Below are 21422 nucleotides of genomic sequence, written 5' to 3'. Positions count from 1 at the left end.
TCTTTGTTCAATGCATTTTAGCTATGAAAGATGATACCTACAAAAAAGTTTATTATGATGATGAAATTTATAAGGGAAAAAGTGTAATATAAAATATCTATATGTTGACTATGTTTAAAAAATATCAAAACTTGTAGAAAAAGGTAGAGAAAAATGTATCAAAATGTAAAAAATAGTTGTCTTTGGGTACTGGGGATATGATAAACTTTTGTTTTCATTTTAATTTTCCTTTTTTATATATTACATAACTTTTCTCAAATGAATATGTAATGAATATAATGATATATAATGTATAGTAAATTTAAAAATTACATAAGAATGCATTGCAGTTTTCTGCACTGCTACCAAGTAAAAAAGGGGGTGTGCTATAAAACATGTTTTTTTCCTAACATGCGCAAGGTAGACTTCTGCTTGCATGTGAAGGACTGTGTTGTTCCTCATGGTAAAAAAGAAGAAACATAGTTACTGCTCCATCTATGCCAGCATCTCTTTGTGCTCTTGCCTTTTTTGCTCTCCAGAGTAGTGTATCTGTATGAAGCAAGATGCTCATAAATTTTAGCATTAGCTGAGTCCTTGCCGTCAGTTCTTTCTGTTGGCTGTTATGTGACAACTGGTTTTGCTTCTGACAGATCAATGTATTTAGGGGAAAGTGCACCAGCTGTTGTATTTCCTTTTGCTTCCTCATTTTTGTTAGTTTTAGATATTTTAAGACACCAAATGTATTCTCAGACTTTATTTTTAAAATGAAAACATTAATGGAATTAGCTCATCCTGATATTCTGCTATGCATTTGGTTCATCAGTTCTGTTTTTTTTCCTAGTGTGCCCCAAATATTCATAAAATGGATGGATATTCATGTGATGGTGTTCAGGTAGGCTACTTCATCTTTACCAGCAGGAAAGAAATACTTCATTTTTCATGTGTACCAGCAGGAAACAAATACTGAAATCTTATCAAAATAGGAATATCAATTTAAATATTTCGTGATCAACTCTGGAGATAAAAGGTCTTTAGAATACTCATCTACTGGTTCTGTTCATACTCACTTTTTTAGCTATCTGACATAAGCAGACACTGCATTACTGATAGGCATGCTTTTCCATTTTAGGGGATTTGCTTTGGAGGAAGATGCAAAACCAGGGATAGACAATGCAAGTACATCTGGGGACAAAGTAAGTAAGCAGTATGGCTTGATCATTTCAAAGTGTGGTATCAGGCTAAGAGACATGTGTGCTCGAAGTAAACTTTCAGTCACTTTAAGAGTGAGGATTCTTAAAACCGCCACCTGTCTCAGCAGGGATGCTTCTGTGGAAGTTAAAGCAGGGCACTTCCTTGGAGAGGACTCAGCCCTACACATCTTGGGTAGTTGGCAGTGCCTTCGGATGAGACAGAAGGTACCTTCACTGCCAGGCGAGTGAAGTCCACGCCAGGGGGTGCAGCTTGGAGAACAGAACAAACCCTGATTTCAGCTCCACATGTGCTCTCCACAGCTGAGTGTCCTTAAGCAAAACCTATACGACCATGTGGGATGGGCGTGGGCCCTGGGCAGGACACTTTGGCAGTAGAGCTGCAGCATTTTAGCTAGAGTTGCCTTTTCTGCCTCAACTACCTTTCTTGAACTCTAGCCCAATTTTCTGCTTGTGGGTGAGCTTCTGCTAAAGTAGCTCTGCCACACCAAGAGAGAAATTTTAATATTATTCCCTTCGAAGTTTGCCAGAGTTTCAGAGGGAAGTATATAACAATGATATCTAAAACACTGTTTAAGTTATATATTTTTATTTAAAAATATACTAGATATTATATACGCTCTTCTGGACATATTAGGTGCCCTTTTGAAAGCAGTTTTTGTTTTAAACTTTTTCAGAAGGCAGTTATCTTTAAAGATAATGATAATCCTCAGTTGTCATAAATAGTGGCTACTTTTGGGAGAGAAAGTATGTGCTTTCTTTTGAGGGATTAGAGGAACATTGGGAGGGGGGAAATTTTGGTCCCACAGGTTTGTTCTCTGAACAGAGAGACTGAGTTTTGTTTCCCCCACTTGAGAGAAAATAGTAGCTGACAGCAAAAGGTTGGAAAAAGAATTATCAACATAAGTATTATTACTTTTTAAAATACAAACCAACAGTCATCTTTTGGTTAGTTTGCAAAAGTCACTTTGATCTAATTCTTAGATAACTTCATCAACTAATCCCAGCTTTAGCAAAAATAAAATCCTAACAAAGATGCTGACATGTCTTAAAATGTTATTTGACTCTGAGATTTGGCATGAATTCAAGTTTTTCTAAAACCAGAACAAGTTGTTTTTTTTATAGCTATTAATAATTAGTAAGCAAGGTAGATATTATACCACTGTTTCTTGAGTCTTTAATTATAGTGCATAACTATTTTAATAAAATTGCCTTTATAATTAATAAAATTTGCTCAGTGAGAAATCTGTGCTTTGTGTTTGGCGCTGAAAGTATGCAGTATTTATTCAAAGAATCATTTGGTAGCATCTTCCCCTAATTATTGGCCAAATTGTGAGGTGTGTTATTCTTGGAACCTATAGCCTGAATTCTGTCAAAGGTCTAATAGATTTGTTTTCCAGATTTCAAATGAGCAGTCATAAAAACTGCCCATGAGTCATGGATGTTTACAGAGTAGGTACAAATTTTGGAATTGAGAGCACTGCAGTGAAAGAGTCTTTAAATGGCTGCTTCCCTGACTGCAGACAGCTTGAGCAGCTCACATGTCTATCTGTCACTGATAGAAAACTATGTTCTGCTTCAGAGGTGATGGCATCAGACAAATACTGCTACGAGAAACTAAATATTGAAGGCACAGAGAAGGGTAACTGTGGGAAAGACAAAGACACCTGGATACAGTGCAACAAACGGTGAGAGGGCAAGTCAGCCCTGAGCTTATCTTTTCATTAATTATGAATGTTACTTTTTAAGCAGCCAGGACTTTCCTGTTTTCTGCATCCCAAGAGGCAGTGTGCTGCTTTCGTCTTTTCTATGCCTGTGTTGTCTTTGCAGATGGCTCCCAAGTCCTGACATGTAGCTGCAGCTCTCTCCTAGGTCCTGGTCATGCTTATAGCTGCCTCAGGACTTTCTCGCCTACAAGGCATCTGCCAGCGCTTCGAAAGAAAAAAAATTAAAGTCATCAGAATATATAATTAACTGGCTCTGAGTTTTCTAAACCACTGTTTTTGCCAAAGGTCTTAATATCCCACTGTCTTTCTGTTTAGAAACCTCAGAATGATCCTGGACTCCACCTTCTCTCTGGCACATTGCCCAAAATGCAAATCATGTCCATTCTTCTCTTGTACTCCCCCACCATTTGCCTCTAATTCACCCCTTCATTTCCATTCCTATTGCAGTAAGGACCCAGCTGAGACCTACATTAACTCTTCAGCTATCACAAAGGCCTCTTAACAGGTTTTTTTTTTGGTATTTTTTTATGCTAGCAGTATCTAAACAGGCTGCCAGCAGGATAATCTACTTGAATCTTTTTGACCATGTCAATTCTTTGTTCAAATCTCATTGGATCCACATAGCTAATTAATAGTAAAAATAATACCCAACATGAATTGAGTGCACACTGTGTGCTATGCATTGTATTATGCTTTACATGAGCTATGTCATGTAATCTTTATGTCAGTTCTCCTCATTTTATGGAAGAGAAAACTGAGGCCAGTTTACTAGTTTGACCAAGGCCATGTAATTAAGGTGTAACAGAAGCAGAATTGGAATTCAGGCAGTGGAATTTCAGAACTCTAATCACTTTGCAGAATGTCATACTCTTTTGCTTTACAAACACAGTGGAACCTTAGCTTGGCAGTGCACCTCCTCCACAATTTGCCCCAAACCTCCCATCTTTTGTTTTTTTCTTCTCTGCTTTTCCGAAGTCAAGCAAACCGTATATTCCTGATGTGTGCATTATCATACTGTCCTGCCTCTGTGCCTGTGCTTCTGCTGTTCATTCTCTGGAAGCGTGCTGTGCCCACTCTATTACCAGTCAGAAGCCTATCCATTCTTCAGAGATCTGCTTGGATGCTACTTTCTCCATAAATATTTCTGGATTTGGTACTTCTAGAAATAAATCATCTTCCTCTTCTCCTCAGAACTCTCACAGCCCTTTGTGCTGTTCTTGTGGCCCTGGTCCCCAATTCTGTGTTCCGTAGTTTATGCCTGTGATTTGTTTTGTATCCAGAATATAATTTCCTCAACAATAAAAAAACGTGTAATTTTCTTTATATATCCTAAAGTACTTAGTAAACTTCATACATGTAAATGACACTCAAAAATAGGTTGAATATATTTTTCTGTGTTAAGTGTTTTTGATTGACAGACACTTCATAAAATAGTGATATAACTTTTAAAAATAATTTTTAAAGAATGAATTAATACATTTTTCCCCTTAGTTGGTGGTAGATACAAGTCCTAATTTTCCCCTTCATCTACCTGATAAGGCCTGATATTTTCATGTGTAATTTTGATGGCCTGCTAATCAGTCTTAACGAGATGTTTATGAGAGTATGTATTTATTGTTATCTACATTAATAATTAAAATGTGTTAAATATGGAGAACATGTAAGATAGTACTCAATACCAGTGGGAATATTTTGCCAGTCACATTGGTGTTGTGTGTGACACTGGGGGAGTGGGGTGATGTGTCAGACCCGTGTGGTCCAGATCTATCCAGTGCATCTGTGTGCCTGTGCACACATGTAATCTCTTTTTTTTTAAAAAAAAATTCTGGGGCAGGAAGTTAAAGAAAGAGCTGTTTTCCAAAAGAATGTGCATCCAAAGATCATTCATTCACTTGTCTGACATAAAAGAAGTCTGTTTGATGGGTTTATTTTGCCTATAACTTCAGCAAGTAGTGTAGTTCATGACAAACAAATGCCGAAGTGAGGTAAGATCATTGTGTTAACTGCACACGGCTGGGAATAACTGGTCCTGTTCCAACACAGGGATGTGCTTTGTGGTTACCTCCTGTGTACCAATATCGGTAATATCCCAAGGCTCGGAGAACTTGATGGTGAAATCACATCTACTTTAGTTGTGCAGCAGGGAAGAACATTAAACTGCAGGTAATTATCTATAACATTCTCTGAGAACATCTGAGGGATGTAGTTGAGGATTGTTTCTGTTTTCAGTCATCTGAATGTTAGCAAGCCAAGAAAGATTCTAGCCCATAGAGGTGATTGAGTGAATCTGGACAGAGAAGAGACAAAAAGAAAATAAAAAGTAGGGCTTAGTTTGCATCTTATTCTTTTGAATGGAAAAGAATGTGAGTTTTGGGGTAAACATCAGTGGATTACGTTTAAGGTCTGGCACAAATAACACTCCTTTTATTATAAAATATTTTATTACAAAATCATAATCATGTAATTCTGTAATGTAACAATATCACACTCAAGCACACCATATGACATTTTTGGTAAAATGTTCAAATTAAAACTATAAATTGTTACACTCATATTATTACCCTACCAACTGCACTCAAGAAGGTGTTACTGTTGCAAGACCCTGGTATGTGCATCCCTTCTGAGATCCCACTAAATGACTCTAAATGAGGTTTTAAAAATTCATATATCCACAGAGAGGCAGAGAGAGGGAGAGGAGACAACAGCAACAAAACCTTGGAATGTAGAAAAAATGGATGTATGACAAATGATTATCAGAACTAAGAAAGCTAAATCCCCAAGTCAGTTAAGGGGGAGAACTGAGTATTAAGCCAATATATACAATCAGTTCTCAGAAAGCTCAAAAAATGGGTCGTGTCATTTATCTGTGGAAGAGAGAGTAAAGGAGCAAAGAAGGGGTTGAAATACAGTGTGTTAAAGAAGCACTAGCAGATGACTTCCCTGACTCAGCTGAAATCGTCCCGTGGAAGATTTGGCTTCATAATCTGAGATAGTGAAATAGGAGGCGACCAGACTACAGGACAGCAGGCAGTAGTGTTGGTGTCAGGGTTGTGTGGAAATGGCCCAGCCACACCCATGTTCAGTCAGAAAGCCCTGGAATTTCCAAACATCTGTCTATTTCCACACCTGAAATATGAGCAGATTACCAGACATGTGAAGAAAGTCTCTAACAGGTAAAAAAGGGATAAAATCAACCAACTAGAAAAGACAACCACCTGTCAATATTTACGAGAGAGAAGATATTTCTATCATGAAACAAGAATAGAAGAGCACTCTTTTAAAAAATGAAGGACATTCAGAGAAGGAAAATTGCCATTTGAAATTAAAAATGTGATAGCTTAAATTAAACTCAATAGTTGAAGTTATCTTCCAGAAAGTAGGGCAAAAGGGGGAAAGAAAATGAACATATAGAAGAACTCATCACATTAGAATAGAAATGATAAAGAACAGAGAAAACAGCAGGGAGAAAATCATCAGTGAGTAACTCAAGAGTATTGTCTAGAGTTGATGGAAAGAATCTTAAATTTTCCAGAGAGGAGGGAAAAAAACATAACACATTGGAATAACTTATCATCAGGAACCCTCGGGGCCAGAAGAAAATGGAGAAAATGATGTCCAAACTAGAATTCTGTACCCAGGCAAAATACCAGTCAAGGGTGAGGATAGAAAATAATGACACTTATAGATATGCAAGTTTCCCCCACATTTACTCCCTTAAATCCTTTCTTGGAAGCCACTGGAAATTGCACTCCATCAAAATGAAAGAGTAAACTTAGAGAAAGGCAAGGAATTCAGAAGTCGAGATCCCCACTGTGAGGGCTGTCCTCCAGTGGATGGCGGGGGAAATCCCAGATGTGCAGCTTGCACCAGGTGCAGAGGACGTCCAGATCAGCTGCGTGCAGCGCAGAGTCCAAGGGGGAGCTCTGAGGGAGATTTCCACAGGAAGATGAACTGATATTCAGACACATCTTGTGTGGAGATTTTGACATTTAAAAAATTAATTTATCTACTTGACTCTTGAAACTCTATGCATATATAATTTTGATAAAAAATAATAAAAATAAATTAAAACAAGGAAGATATAGACATGGTACCATATGGATAAATTGATTATGAATATACTTTTTCAGTTTCTATTGTTTATTTTTTCAGTTCCTATATGTCAGCTTGCTATATTGAATAGTGAAGTTATAAGTTTAGCTGTTCTCAAATGTAGTTTGTAAATATAGCAGTTGTTTCGAGAAAGATAAACCAAAATTAATCCTCATTTTGTTCAAAACATGCTTGAAATTTTGAAACCTACTTATTAAATAAAATAATGGCTTATTTGACTTACAATAATATGTAAGGTAAAATGATAAGTTATTGAAATTCAGACAGTTGTTATAATATGTTTAAATCCTAAGATATATTTGTATCTCTGAAAAGAATTAGATCAAAAGATTGAATTGCTTTCTCCATTTAGAATAAAATGCTTATGCTATCATTTTTTATTATATAATATTTAGAAAATAGAGAAAATGATGTTGCCTGCTTTTTAGTGTTTAAGCATATTCTCCAAATGAATGTGAGTTAATGGAATCCCATTTTTTTCTCTCAATTTATTTTCAGTGGTGGGCATGTTAAGCTTGAAGAAGATGTAGATCTTGGCTATGTGGAAGATGGGACACCTTGTGGTCCCCAAATGATGTGCTTAGAACACAGGTGTCTTCCTGTGGCTTCCTTCAACTTTAGTACTTGCTTAAGCAATAAAGAAGGTGCTGTTTGTTCAGGAAATGGAGTAAGTGTTCAGTACCTCGCCATGGGGAATTAGTTATTTCTTTTGTAACACGGAAATAGATACGACCCTGCACCTCTTATTTCTGTCCTAATGCAAGCCATACTTACTCACGTTTCTAGGCAGCATATAAACAGTTATTTTGCCACAGTCATTTGAATATTTCTGTTGTGTAATCTGCAAAAACCTGGGAATAAGAAACAGTGTAATCTTCCTAACCAAATTCTTTCATCTTCCTTTCATATTGTACTAATGCGATCTCATATACTGTAATGCCGGTTTTCTCCAAATGACAAATTTTAACAAACTACAGTGGGATACAAGGGGAGTGAAATGCAGGGCAGTGGCCACAGTGTCTAACAACTGGCATGGCCCGGTTGCTGACCGACTAGGACAGACCTCGAGTAGCCATAGCCACACCAGCATGAGTCAGCTGAGGAGACTGCCTAGGAATAAAAACAGAATAATTTAGGGAAATGTTTCTCACAGATGAAAGAAAGAATCTAGTCTTTGAAACAAAGACTTTCAGTTATATATTTGTTAATAAAGAAATAACTTTATAGGTTAAATAAATATGCTCTACTAGTGACTGCAGTTTTGTCATTTTCAGTCAGAAAGTCCTGTAGTAACAAAACCTTTTTGTGTTCTTTTTCTTTTGGCATGTGCTGTGATTTTCTTCTTACCCTCTTCCTAGATTTTTTGCTTTAACTGGTCTATTCCAGTTGAGGTAAAGGATCTCATGCCACATATATCCCCAAGGGATATGGCCAGAATATCCTTACTGAGGTCTTACTAATTGTTGCTCTTTGCCAGTGGATAGGGATCCTTATGGAACATAATAGAGAAGGAATATTGTAAGTAGCCCTGCTCCTGTAAAGGGGTCTGGTAAGCCTTCTTTCCTAAATAAGGCTTGCTAAATAAAGATGCTAGAAGGAAATACATTTTGAGAGGGCGGGGGAAAAAATAATGAAAATTTTTCATGGTTATTCATGTTTACTGTACCTTATTCATCTTGAAATTCTGAGTATATAACAGACCAAATAAAGTTGTGTTAACTAGCCATTTGTTTAATGAATGAGTCAAGAGTGATAGACACAAGTAAATCAGGTAGCAGCATCCAAATCATTTACAATAATTACTCATACACAGAGATGTTATATCCTGTGTATTTTTTAACTTAGAGTAACTGAACTTCGTATATATGGCTAAGGTTAAAATGAGAAATGCAGTAGGTATACTTATGGACTATACATGTTCTAGTTAAGAATGTGGGCTTGGAATCAGACCCACAGTTTGAATCCCAGCTCAATGTTGTTTTACTAATTGGGTGAGATTAGGCAAATTAGCTAGCCTCCCTGACTCAAATTACTTAGCAAATTACTTAGCCTTTCTTCCTCTGTAAAGTGGGAAAAATGACATTGCCTACTTTGCAGGACTGTTGTCGCCAATAAGTTAATGTTTGTAACTTATGCACAATGCTGAACACAGTGCCCGTGACATGCTCACTGTGACTCTTCACTCACTGTACATTGTCGCTCTGTCACTGGCCGTGTGTGATCGAGACACTGATGTGTGGAGAAGCTAGCTAACCTGGTTAAGGCCTGTCAATAAGACAGTGGTGGTGATGTGTCGCTGCCTGAGAACTGGAGCCAGTCCAGCTGCGACCACAAGTTCCAGCTGCTCAACAATGTCGTCTCACTTAGATGGCCACTGCCGCTTCACAACAGTAACAACTGCGAGGAAGGGGAACAGCCGTGGCCCCTGCTAGCCAGCCTCACCAGTTCCCTGGGGGTGGAAATCCCCAGTGGGGAGCTCCCCATGAACAGAAGCAATGGCCATGATTGTGGCAGTGAGGGGAATGGGAAGCTGGGATATATCCCTTCCTCCTCCTCGATCCAGAGTGGAAACACGGAGAAGATTTGTGTGGATGCACAACATGCATCAGGAAAGAGTAGTTCAAGAGGCAGTTCACACTGTGACAGCCCTTCCCCACAAGAAGATGGGCGGATTGTGTTGGGTGTGGAAATGCACACCAGCAGGGTCCGTAGTTCTAAGTCCGAAGAAGTAGCTGTGGAAGGAGGGAAAGAAGTTGATGCTTTGAGGAGAGTGTAGACTGGGTATCCGACTGGTCCAGGAGGCCTGCCGATACGTTCTGTTTCTTTAAGTGTGAGGAAAGGTGGAGCCGTGAGGAAAGGGGGTGTTTCCTCTGCAAATTACTTAAGGTGTTCATTCCATTTCTCTTCCTCTCTCGTGTTTTGACTTTGGGGCTGTCCTGGAAATACAGGCAGATAATAATTTTGTCAATAGTGCTGTTGTGTCCTTTTAGTACTACCAGACTGAGACCTGCATCATTCATGATGTAAACTTTAATGTTGGGAGATAATTACCATCTCTGATAAAGTAAGATCAGTTTAGCAAATGATACAAAAGCTCTATTTTGTTTTGTTTTACAAGACAAAGGCAAGTTTCCCTAATCTTAAATTTATAGTTATTAAAAAAGAAAACAAGAAAAAAACCCACAAGACACAAGAAAAAAATATTCTGGGCAGTAAAAATTATTTAAACCAGAAAAAAAAAAAGACAGCGGTGAAATGGGGAATCACACTCAGGCCTTCTGACTTTAAGCCTAAACCTTTTCTCCCTACATATTTGTTGATCTGCAGAAATTTATTCATCTGAATTACTCTGAGATCTGCTGCTTGTTAATCGCATTTTACAGTTACACTTAGGTGTGGATGTCTGCCATCTTCTGGCAAATTAGATCAGACAAACGACAAGCCCATCCAGCGAAAACCTACCTCCTGAGGAAATCTGATCTCAAACCTAACTGAACTCTCTCCTACTTTCCACTCCATTTACAGTTGTTTTGAATTATAAGATCTAGGTATAGATTCTGTTTCCTGGAAAGATGAATGAAGACAGATTATTGACTGAGAATTATTAAAAGTTTGGTGCCATGTTTATGTGGGGTTTTTTCCTGTGCCTTGTTGGAGGGAGCTCCTGTTTTCCACGACCATGATGTGAATCTCGAGCTTGTATTGAGGGGCCAGGTTGTAGCTTCGTGAAGCTCTCTTCTTAGAGCTCTACAAAGCACCAGGACTCCCACTTCTTCATCAGATTTCTCTTTTCTCTCGTCTTCTTCCTAAAAGATGAATACAGTTTTAGTATAAAGAAACTTTGGAAGGAAGAAACCTTTGTATTGGATAATTGACAAATGATTTCATTCCTGCTTAGTTTTTTTTTTAAATCTCCCTCTTACAAAATTTAAGCTAATAAAATTCTAAACAATAATTTCATTGATTTTTTAGACATAAATTTTTTCCTCTGTTACAGTTTAGTATTCCTTTGGGACAACTGTTGATCTCTTGAAAATATTTTTTAGGTATTTGGCTAACAAATAAGTAATTAGCATCAAATTCGAGGCGTATAATAATTAGAAACGGATGCCTGTTTTTGGCGCCGGTGCACCAGAGTCGACTTTTACTCTGGATTGATTCTGGATTCCAGGTGTGCAGCAATGAGCTGAAGTGTGCGTGCGACCGACACTGGACCGGTGCTGACTGTAGCACCTACTTCCCTCACGACGATGAGGCAAAGACCGGCACGACTCTGTCTGGCAGCGGTGGGTGCCTCGCTTGATGCCTTCATGTGACCTTTGTATACAGCTGCCCTCCAGATAGTTTCATGTGGGTTATTTTTATAGCTCAAATATAAATTAAATCCAGACAGTAATGAATTACAGTGTGCACCTGGGTTCATGTTATGCAACTGGTCACTTCCATTAAATGGTAATGACACATGACATTGAATATAACTTATTCAGTGGTTTAGTATTATCTTATCTGACATCAAACCTATTTTTTTCAAGTATTCCACTTGTTTGGGGCTGACAACAAACCATAGCATTTCTTTTAAATGAAGAAAGTAGTTATGCTTTGTAACTGTCTGAGTTTAAAGGAAGAATTTTATGTTTTGGGATTGAATAAATAAGAAAAGAAATTGAAGAATTGATTTTTAATTTTTTTGTTGACTTTGGTATTCTTTATTATAGAATCTCATGTGTATTCAACCACAGTTCTGTATTGTGAACTGAATGTATTTCTAGAAGTAGTACCCTTGGCCAGTGTTCCCGGAAGGGGTGTATGGACGTGGGTCAGAAAGAACAGGTGTATTTCTAAAAGGTAGAGTGGCCCAGCTGGATGAGTAGGATTTAAATGCAGGCAGTTGAAAGAACATAGACCTTGCAGGTACATGTCCCCTTTTAAACTGTTTTATCATTTCATTATTGAGTATTCCTTTGCATTAAGTATTGCTCAAATCCTGAAGTTCGTTCATCTCCAAAGGATGAGAAAAAAGGGGTATGTTTGTACTGATCATCCAGACAAATTAAAAATCTTAGCCAGTGTGACTTTAATAAAGTAAGTCACAGAATGCCTTGGCCAGGTGGCTCAGGTGGTTGGAGCATCATTCTGTACACCAAAAGGTTGCAGGTTTGATCCCTGGTCGGGGCGTGTATGAGAGGCAGCTGATTGATGTTTCTCTTTCACAGTGATGCCTCTCTCTTGCTCTCTCCTTTTCCTTTCCTCTCTCTAAAATCAATAAACATATCCTTGGATGAGGATTAAAAAAATAAAATAAAGTCACAGTGACTAAGAGCTTTGTACCCTTAGCTGTTGCAGTGGTGGTCTGGTGCTCGTCTCAGCAGTTAATGCAGCAGTGAGGCTGTTCAGGGCCATGGGTTGAAGTTACTTGTTGAAAGTCATACCATTACTTAGAAATATCCAGAGCTAGCTGCCAGGTTTATTGGTCCTTCTTAAATCCCTAGAAGAAAAGGAAGGGAGGATAGACATGCTAGGTCTTACTTAGAGTGGGAAAATCCCTGGCATCAGCATCTACCCGTCCCACAGGGGACTTGAGCACAGTGGAGTCTGCCAGTCCCCTTAGATGCCCTAGTCCTGCTGTCTGACCTGACCACGAGGGCTCCCAGGTAGAGGCTGCCACTTGGTTGTGGGGAATTGGAATCTGCTCCAGGTGCTCATCACTACTGATCTTTGATATTTAGAAGAATGCCTCAGGACTGCAACAGACAAGGAGAGATCTGTGTTGCTCTGGGTGAAACAGATCTGGGCAACTTAAGCATGGGATATAAATCATTAGCAGCACACCAGGCCTTCTGGTGTCAGAGCTAGGCCCCTCTGATCTGCCTTTTCTGCTCTTGGGCACTCACTTGGACTTGTTGACCACGCCTTTAACTCATTTTGGGTCACTCTCTCTGCCACGATCCCCTTAAGAGTTACATCTCAGCCTGACTGACAAAGGAGGCCGACACACAATGTCGTTACTGAGTCCTGAACTTCGCCTCTGCCCTGGCCCTCTGCCAGTCATATGCTGCCTCGCTCTAGTGTCTCAACAGCTCCAGTCTCCAGCTCACTAGACTCTTTTCCCTCAGTTTTTCTTATCTATGACTAGCAATCTGTATAAACATTTTCATCGTTAAGAAGCTTGTATTTACTTTGAAGAGGCAAAATACACACAACTGAGAGCAAGAAGGACCCTGCATTAGTTGTCAGAATGGAGTGACAGGCACAATAACATTCCTAGAATTTCTGAGGAAGAGATCAGGGTCAAAAGGAACATGGATTTCTAAAATTTTCCCCCAGTGGGTGGGTGCTTTACTAATATAGTAGTATTGCCCCTTTCTCTTTCCCGTTTTATTCTTCTTCCTTTTAGTTCAGTGACCTCATCATATTTTCCAGAAAAATTCATGGAAAATACAATTGCACAAAATGTACTTGGACAAGAATTGGAACAGATGCAGAGAATAATTTAAATGAAAATTGCCGATGTACATGGATAAGTTATGGTTGATTTCTCTTTCATTTAAAAAATACCCACTCTAAAAATATTTTAAAATAATGTTGCTGGTGTAGGGATTACAGATTTGGAGAAAAAAAGTTCCTAAAAGAATTTTGTATCGAAATTTCAATTACATACAGTGATCTTTATTGTTTCTTTTTTCCCTCCAGGTGTTGCTGGCACCAACATCATAATAGGCATAATTGCTGGCACCATTTTGGTGCTGGCCCTCATATTAGGAATAATCGCATGGGGTTATAAGTAAGTGAAATATCTCAGTATTTCTCCTATCAACATATACTTTAAAACATTTTGTTCAAATGAATTAAACACCTAGAAAGTATTGTGTCATTGGATAAATATGCCATCAATGAAAATCAGTCTGACTCAACATTCGGTCAATGATTTTTCTTGGCATGATTTAGAGGTAATGATAATTTATCGTTTATTTTTTTTTTTAGATTTTGAGATACCTCCTGTCTATTCTAACAGTACTGAGTAATGTCTTAAAACCATTATGTGAAGTAAAATCAATCTAAATTTTGTCTTAGGCAAGGGTTGTGTTGGTTTACTCTTGAGTGATACAGGTTCTCTCTCGCCTTAAACCCATGCCCAGGAATCTCGGCCAGAGAGTCAATGAGGGAGCATACACGGCACTTTAATAACAGGTGTAGCAAAGAACAGCAGCCCCCTATCTGTAACTGGGTGCTTGCTGTGGCTGTGCATCATGCTAAGGGTGAAACCTCTGGATCTTCACAGCCAGTATGAAGGAGGTGGTATTTGTTAAATATGTGGGTGTTTTGTGTGAAGGAAAGACTGTTCAGAGATATTTGTTAATATTGAAATTCAACTTTAAGTTACAACTTTTAAAAGCCTAATTCTTTCTTAAGTTTCAGCATTTACTTGACACTTTTTTGGTTCTATTTATAAATTTTTAAAAGTTTTGCTATATAACTTTAAAATTGGATTCCCTTAAGTATTTAGTTTAGTAAATGATTTCAAACATTCCAAACTTATTTATATATTTAATATGTTCATTTACTTCAATCTATGATGTGAAAAATGTCCTTAGTATTCAAATAACACTTAATTTTAATAAATTAAATGTTAAGGTGAACTTTAACTTCTCTTTAATATTTCCACTTAAAAATCATAATTCTGCTGAATCTGATGATGCTGCAGGTCTCAGCCCCAGGCATGTCTCGGTCTGGGAGTCTTGCAACTTTTGCTCGGCATTCAGTGCATTGCTTTGTTTTGTAGCACTTTCACTAAAAGACTTAGGAATTAAAATGTTTCAGACTTTAAAATTACTCCAAAGCTTTCAACAAATCAGGCACTATATAATTGTTTGCTATTGCTATTGTACCCTGACATCATCTTAAACCAATGGAATCAAAGGGAATACCTTTAAAAGTGTATGTAGATACTGCTTTTGGAGAGGCCAGGACCCTGAAAGAGTTTCTTTGATTCAAAAGAGATAGTAGTTACTGAAAAGAGAGAGTATTTAGTTTGTGTGCTGCAAACATTAAAATACAGAAAAACATTTTAGGGAAGCATTATTAACAAACAAGACAGACTGCACGGTAAAGTTTAGCATAGCACAGTGAGGAGAGCACAGCTTAATAGTAACAGTTTGCCTGATTAGATGAACACCTAGCTCTGTATCAGCCCAGAGATGCCTCATACCTCCCGGCCTCTTCAATGTGCAGGTCATTAGGTATATTGTGTGCTTATATTCGCACAGGCTGGTTTCAGCATAACATTTGGAGTTACAAAATTATAGTCTGAAAGGAAGGCTTTTCTGTATATTTATTGCTTGGTCTCCCCCACACCTCAGGTGAATTAGCCCACTCTTAGAGCAACACAAAATTCTTGACTTGCCTGATGCAAGACTATGTAGTAAATGCCATCACAAGCATTGTTGTTTTGAAGTAGCTCAGTGGTTTCATTTTCACATGAAAGGGAAAAGCAAAATCGTTAGTTCTATGTTATGTGATTTTCTGCCACCTACTGAAGCAAGTTGATATTTCATTTTTATAATCTTGGAAAAATTACCTTTCAGAAAATATGAAACCAAAATATATACTTCTATTACTAATATAATGACCTGTGTTCATTTGTTTTAATGATTAGAATTAAAAGTACTTATTTCTGTATATAATTTATTTTTATGAAATATTTTGGTGTCATTTTTTAAAGTTTTGAATATATGTACTTTGCAGATTCATTAAGGAAATAGACAAATCTTGTCTATACTGCAGTATCCTCTTCATAAATAATTTGAACCTAAATGATGGAAGTTTTAATGTCACTAAACTTATTCAGAACATATTTAAAAATATAATGAGACTAGAAAATTTTAATACCGAAATTAATTTTATTAATGTGATGTTCACATATTCTATTTCAAATTCCAAAATGGATTTAGGTCTTGAGAACTCATTTTCTCATTAATTCTTCCAATTAAACTCCCTACCCCTTCTCCAAGCCTTGGAGTGAGTGGGGGAATGACAGAATAGGAAATAAGGAATAGTCATTAGGAACTGAGGGGCCACTCAGGTAACCAGGTTGAGAGAATAAAAAGTAAAACATGCCGAATAGAAAATTCAGGGCTTATATTTCCTTCATTGAGTGGTTTTAGGAATGGAAAATCGTAAGTAACTAATTGGCACTTTTAACCTCATTAGCTCATTGTTAGACAAGATACTTATTAGATGCACAGAAAAGATCGACAGGTAAAGGTGCTCCAAATAAAATCCACATGGAAACATTATCTTGATCTTGGAGGAGTCCACTGTTCATTGGCTTGACCTTTCTAACTTGTCTTCAAAATAGTGACACTTAATTAGGTTATGAGATAAAGTTAAAAATTAACTCTTTTGAGTTAAAAGTTAAACATCACTGGTGCCTCACTACCATACCCCCTACAACACATTTTTAAAGATTGGCTTATTTTAAAACTCATGTAATTTTATTTCAGTATATGGCCAAATACAAAACAGAGACTTTGAATGAAGTATTTCTAATGTGAAGCTTGTGACTAAGTAGTAATAACTTAGGTCCATAACAGCTGTGAATGAACTCACTCTGATTCATCATACCTGATGAAATAAAATGTTCTAGTGTCCGTTTATGTTCTCCTATTTTTAAATTCTTAGGAATAGCTTTAGTTTGGGGTGTATACTGTGTATAAAAAAGCAATGAATTATGATTTTTATTTTTGAAAACACAGCAAATTTATATAAGTAACTTGATTACTTCGTTTCATTATTTAAAACAATATACCCATCTGAAAACCTGTATTTGAAATAGGGTTGACTTTAGAACATTACTAAATATATAATAGGATATAATCATTGTTGAGAAAAGTTGATCTTTTATAACTGAAGTTTTTAATGCTTTAAAAAATAGTTATTTGAAAATATTATCATTAGCTCTTTGTTGTCACTTCTCTTAAAGATAAGCGAAGTTTGTGTTTGTGTGACTTTGCTTTTATGTTTAGTACTCTTTCTTAATGTACTTTTATAGGTAACTAGTCTTTTTTTCCCCCCTCTCTACTTGTCCATGAAAAGAAACTACCGAGAACAGAGGTATGTAATGAGAACAATCTGAACATATAACTGAAAGTTTTAAATCCTATTAGCATCTCTGGAATTCACACATACAATAATTATAAATAAAGTTTACTTTTGTATGCTCTAGTGGTCATAAACTAATCTTGACATTTCATGACCTTAAAATGATCATTTTAATAATGGTACTGTGGAATGTATTAATTTAAAATAACTATCATAATTTAATTTTAATGATTCTCTCATCCAACAATACTACAATTAATAGAAGTTTTTATTTGTGTTATTTTCATAGTCCTATGAAAGGAAATTGATTTTTTTCCTTCTAAAACAAACTTCCCCTACGTTTTAAGTGTGACCTTTGTTTATATTAGTTAATTAGCTTTCCCTCATGTTTGTAACACTCTTATAGCCAATGCTTTCTGAGGAGATTTATTTTTTTATTTTTCACTGTTGTTATATCATTAACATTCACTCATAGGTGATGAAATTTCTATGGGCACAGTGTTATTATGGTCAGGAAAATGTCCTTGCACTTGATTGCATGTTTAGTCTCTGTATAAGAAAATATTTTTTTGTACTGATTAGGTAATTACATGGGTAGTTAAAGAAATAATTTGCATAGCTGGAATTTCAGATTGTCTAGTGTACTTTTTTAGATGAAAAAAAATCCATAAAGTCAAGCACCCTTTCATCATAACCTTAAAATCTATGTCTAATCAACAGCATAGAAAGGGCTACAAAGCATTTCTGTAGTTCTGTAAGAATTACCTGTTTTTTAAATAAATCTAAATTAGTCCATATTGGGGTACACCCTTTACTTTCATTTTTAAAATGACTAATGTTATTAGCTTTTGATACAAAATAATCTCAAATATCCTGGATATGGATAGACTAGACCAGGTCATGTGCATCATGTAGGACTAGCTTGGTACTCAAGATGTATTTGCAGATGGCTACTTACTTAGCTTTTCCTACTGTTTTATTAAATGCCTCTGGCAGATTAGAAATAAGATATAATAAACACAGTAAGACTTTTTCAGGCCCTGACCACTGCTTTCATTTTTTTCACAAATTAAAATTGTAAACTTTACCTTCTCTTTCCTTCCATGTTGTAATTTAAAATCCCTATGAGCTTTAGCCATAAGTATCTACAGAGTCTTTATGAATAAATAGTGGCCACAGGGTAGCAACTGAATCCTGGTCCGTTGGCATAGCTATTAGAAAATGCTGACTTTGCCCTGGACTAACTCACTCATTACTAATGGGAAAAAAGTAAAACCGAGGCAAAATTTAATTAAATTCTATTAATTTAATTTAAAATTAGGTTAAATTTTAAAACAACTAGATTTCTTTGTGCCTTTTTTAAACCCGTCTGTCCTGAAACACTGGACAAGAGCTGGAGCCATTCAAGCTCTCTGCTGTTGGGTCAGAGGTGATCATTCATATCAGAAACCTAAGTTTGGTGGCTTTCTTCAGTGAGAAGTAGAATTAGGCTAATAAGATAAAAAATGATGATTCAGCTCTATTTCCATAGGGGCTATAAGGTTATAATGTAACTTAATATTGCTGACTACATAAAAGGGAATGTAACATAAGTAAAGCTAAAACAGTGCTCTCAGATGTATCTTCACCAGGGATATTCTCCAGATAAAAGAATTGTCCTCAGTACCAAAAATGATTAATATGCAAAGCTGTGCACCAATCTTATTCTAACTCAATGTATGCATAAGTATAGTTAAGGAAATTTTTACATTTTCTCCTTTATGTACCTGATATAATTTCGTGTCTCCTGCTATTACTGAGTCATCATTTCATCAGTCTGGCTACTCTTTTGGAATTCAGTTTATATTTTGAAAATTGTCACATCTTAAGCAGATATTTATTTTATTTATTTTGATTTGCTAGCCTGTGTTTATTTTTGCCCTGGTCCATAGCTAATGGGTTTGTACAGTATTCTCACCTTGGTGAAGTAGCAGAGTGGACTTTAGATCAGGAAGCCGTGAATATGTAAATACCTCCTGAAGGATTTTCCTTTTTGAGAATATATGTTAAGTGGTTATAGAGAAGGTGGTAAGGCCAATAGACAAAAGCATGCATTAAGACATTTACAATCTTGTAAAAATATCTGCAGGTATTCAAATAAACATGTGCCCGGAAATAAAAATAAAAATTTTGAGTTGTCTTGGCCTTTAAATTAGGTTTTTCTTTGAGGTTCCCTAGTGGGAGGACCAATTGACAAGGAATCAGATATATACTTATTAGTAGGTGGTCTTGGGACATCACTTACACTTTCCTCAACTGTAAAGTCAGGTAAAGTGCTTTGTAATCTGTGAAGCGTTATAGTAAGGGAAGTTGTTAGTAGGTGGTCTCTGAGACTGTGTGTGTCTCCGATCTTCCAATGAAAGAGATGGATGTGGTCCTCAAAGAGGAAGGCAGCGCCCAGGGACATAAGCGAGGCCTGCACATGCCAGTGAAGCTGATGGGAGAACGGATGAACATGAGGTTTGCTATGACACTAAATACAAGACCCTATTTAAAAAATAGCCAGTTATCAGATTCATGTTAATAATGTAATGGCTGAAAAATGCCAACTTGGGTGTAACTTTCAAATTATTGGAGAGGTCAGGCAAGTAATTCTGCGAAGGAACCTGATAACCTGGTAGATATTCCCTCGGAGAATGTGTCCTCAGGGTTCTCATTATATGAAGGAATGTGCAATAGGTTTAATTGCAGGTCTGACGAAAAGATAAGAAGCAAACCCATTTTTTCTTTTTGTTTGCAAACTGCTTAATGAAAAACAGAAGCTCCATTCTGGGGCAGAGTGGAGGCAGAAGCCCACACACGAATGATATCACTTTAAAGCTGCCAGTGTCACAGTGGAGGGTAGAACCATGGGACCTAGGGGCCTTGGAGAAACCTTATACATCATATAGTCAGAAGGATGGCTGTTGGTCCTTTTTTTTTAAACCTTCAGGAAAGATGACGTCTATAATTTTTTTAGTTGATGCTATTGTTTCATTGGGTTGGCCCAAAAGATCGTTTAGTTTTTTCCATACGATGGCTCTAGTAATGCTTAGTTGTCTTTAACTTCATGCAAAACAATTTTGCTAGATTATATTGTGACAGCTGCCATGTCAGCATGCATTGTAAAAAAAATCAAAGTTGGTGAATTTTTGTGCAGCTATTTTAATATTGAAGATGGAAGAAAATATACATTTTCAATGTATTATGCTTTATTATTTCAAGAAAGGTAAAAATACAACTGAAATGCAAAAAAAAATTATGTAATGTATGAAGAAGGTGCAATGACTGATCAAACATGTCAAAAGTGGTTTGCGAAGTTTCTTGGTAGTGTCGGCACTGTGGCCAAATAATTCTTGGCTGTGGGGCAGACTTATGTATTGGAAGATTGTTTAGCAGCACCCCTGGCCTCTATCCAGTAGAGGCCAAAAACAGGAGATAGCTAACAGATTCAAAATATCCAAATCAATCAAGTTATTGGTAAAAAATGAAAAATGTGTCTTTTATTTTACAGAAAAAGCTGTAACAGACTTTTTCACCAGCCCAATTGTCTAGCATAATTGCTTTAGGACCTAGCAGCTGTACAGTTTATAACAAGAATTATAAGTTTGAGTTTGAGTTTTCAAGCAGATTTGCAATAGCTATAGAACAAGAAAACAGTCATTGAACTTGGATTTATAGGGCAACTATATTCAGCTTAAATGTTCTCTTTCTTTGTCCGAGAGGAACACACATCATTGTGATTCAGGTGAAATAAAATAAACAGACCATATCTTACTGATCTATACCTTAAGCAGAAATCCCCTTTCCCTTTTCTTTTCTCTCTTACCTGTTTTAGCCACTTTGGTTTCTGCTTTTAAACCTCCCTTTTTTTCAAACCTTTTTTAGTTTGTTTTTATATTATTATTTCAGTGATAGTCATGCATCTGTCAGTGTGACTTGGTACACATTGCACAATATTTCTTAAAACAGTCAAGTGATAACTTCAATAACAGACAGCCCAGACACTGACAGAGCACTGGAGAAATGCTCCTTCCGATTTAAGGTTAAGACTTAATTCAGTCTTTTCCATTGTGTTCACTTTGAATGTATGCAAGAATTATTAAGTTAAATATTATGGTTCAATGGACCCTCTTAGGAAAGATCACACTTCCCTCATAAGGGATCATTTTGTTTTTTGAGCAAAAAGAATTTTAAAAAGCTCTTATTTTCTTTTTGGTTATTGTTTTAAAAGTTCATGCAGATGTCTAAGATACTTAAATGTAATATAGGAACTATG

General features: G+C 36.7%; 1 protein-coding gene and 1 pseudogene across 12 annotated transcripts in view; both read left to right on the top strand.

Annotated features, from left to right (window-relative positions):
- The window catches only part of ADAM22 (ADAM metallopeptidase domain 22), a 225747-nt gene that overhangs the window by 178092 nt on the left and 26233 nt on the right, over positions 1-21422 (top strand). For 11 of the 12 annotated variants that reach the window (XR_004899626.1, XM_028525789.2, XM_028525787.2 and 8 more), the window contains 8 exons: positions 821-871; positions 1109-1172; positions 2770-2875; positions 4958-5077; positions 7526-7694; positions 11199-11313; positions 13718-13808; positions 17120-17137. Coding sequence is in view for 11 of the 12 variants with exons in the window: in XM_028525789.2 (XP_028381590.1) it covers positions 821-871; positions 1109-1172; positions 2770-2875; positions 4958-5077; positions 7526-7694; positions 11199-11313; positions 13718-13808; positions 17120-17137 (734 nt within the window). In the remaining variant the exon portion in view is untranslated. The remainder of the gene's footprint in view (positions 1-820; positions 872-1108; positions 1173-2769; positions 2876-4957; positions 5078-7525; positions 7695-11198; positions 11314-13717; positions 13809-17119; positions 17138-21422) is intronic. The other variant, XM_036010651.1, reaches the window with a different exon arrangement.
- Positions 8269-10295, top strand: LOC114507902 (annotated as a pseudogene).

Source organism: Phyllostomus discolor, chromosome 10 (genome assembly GCF_004126475.2).
Source record: "Phyllostomus discolor isolate MPI-MPIP mPhyDis1 chromosome 10, mPhyDis1.pri.v3, whole genome shotgun sequence".
Classification (NCBI taxonomy): domain Eukaryota; kingdom Metazoa; phylum Chordata; class Mammalia; order Chiroptera; family Phyllostomidae; genus Phyllostomus; species Phyllostomus discolor.
This window is presented reverse-complemented; position numbering and strand designations above follow the sequence as displayed.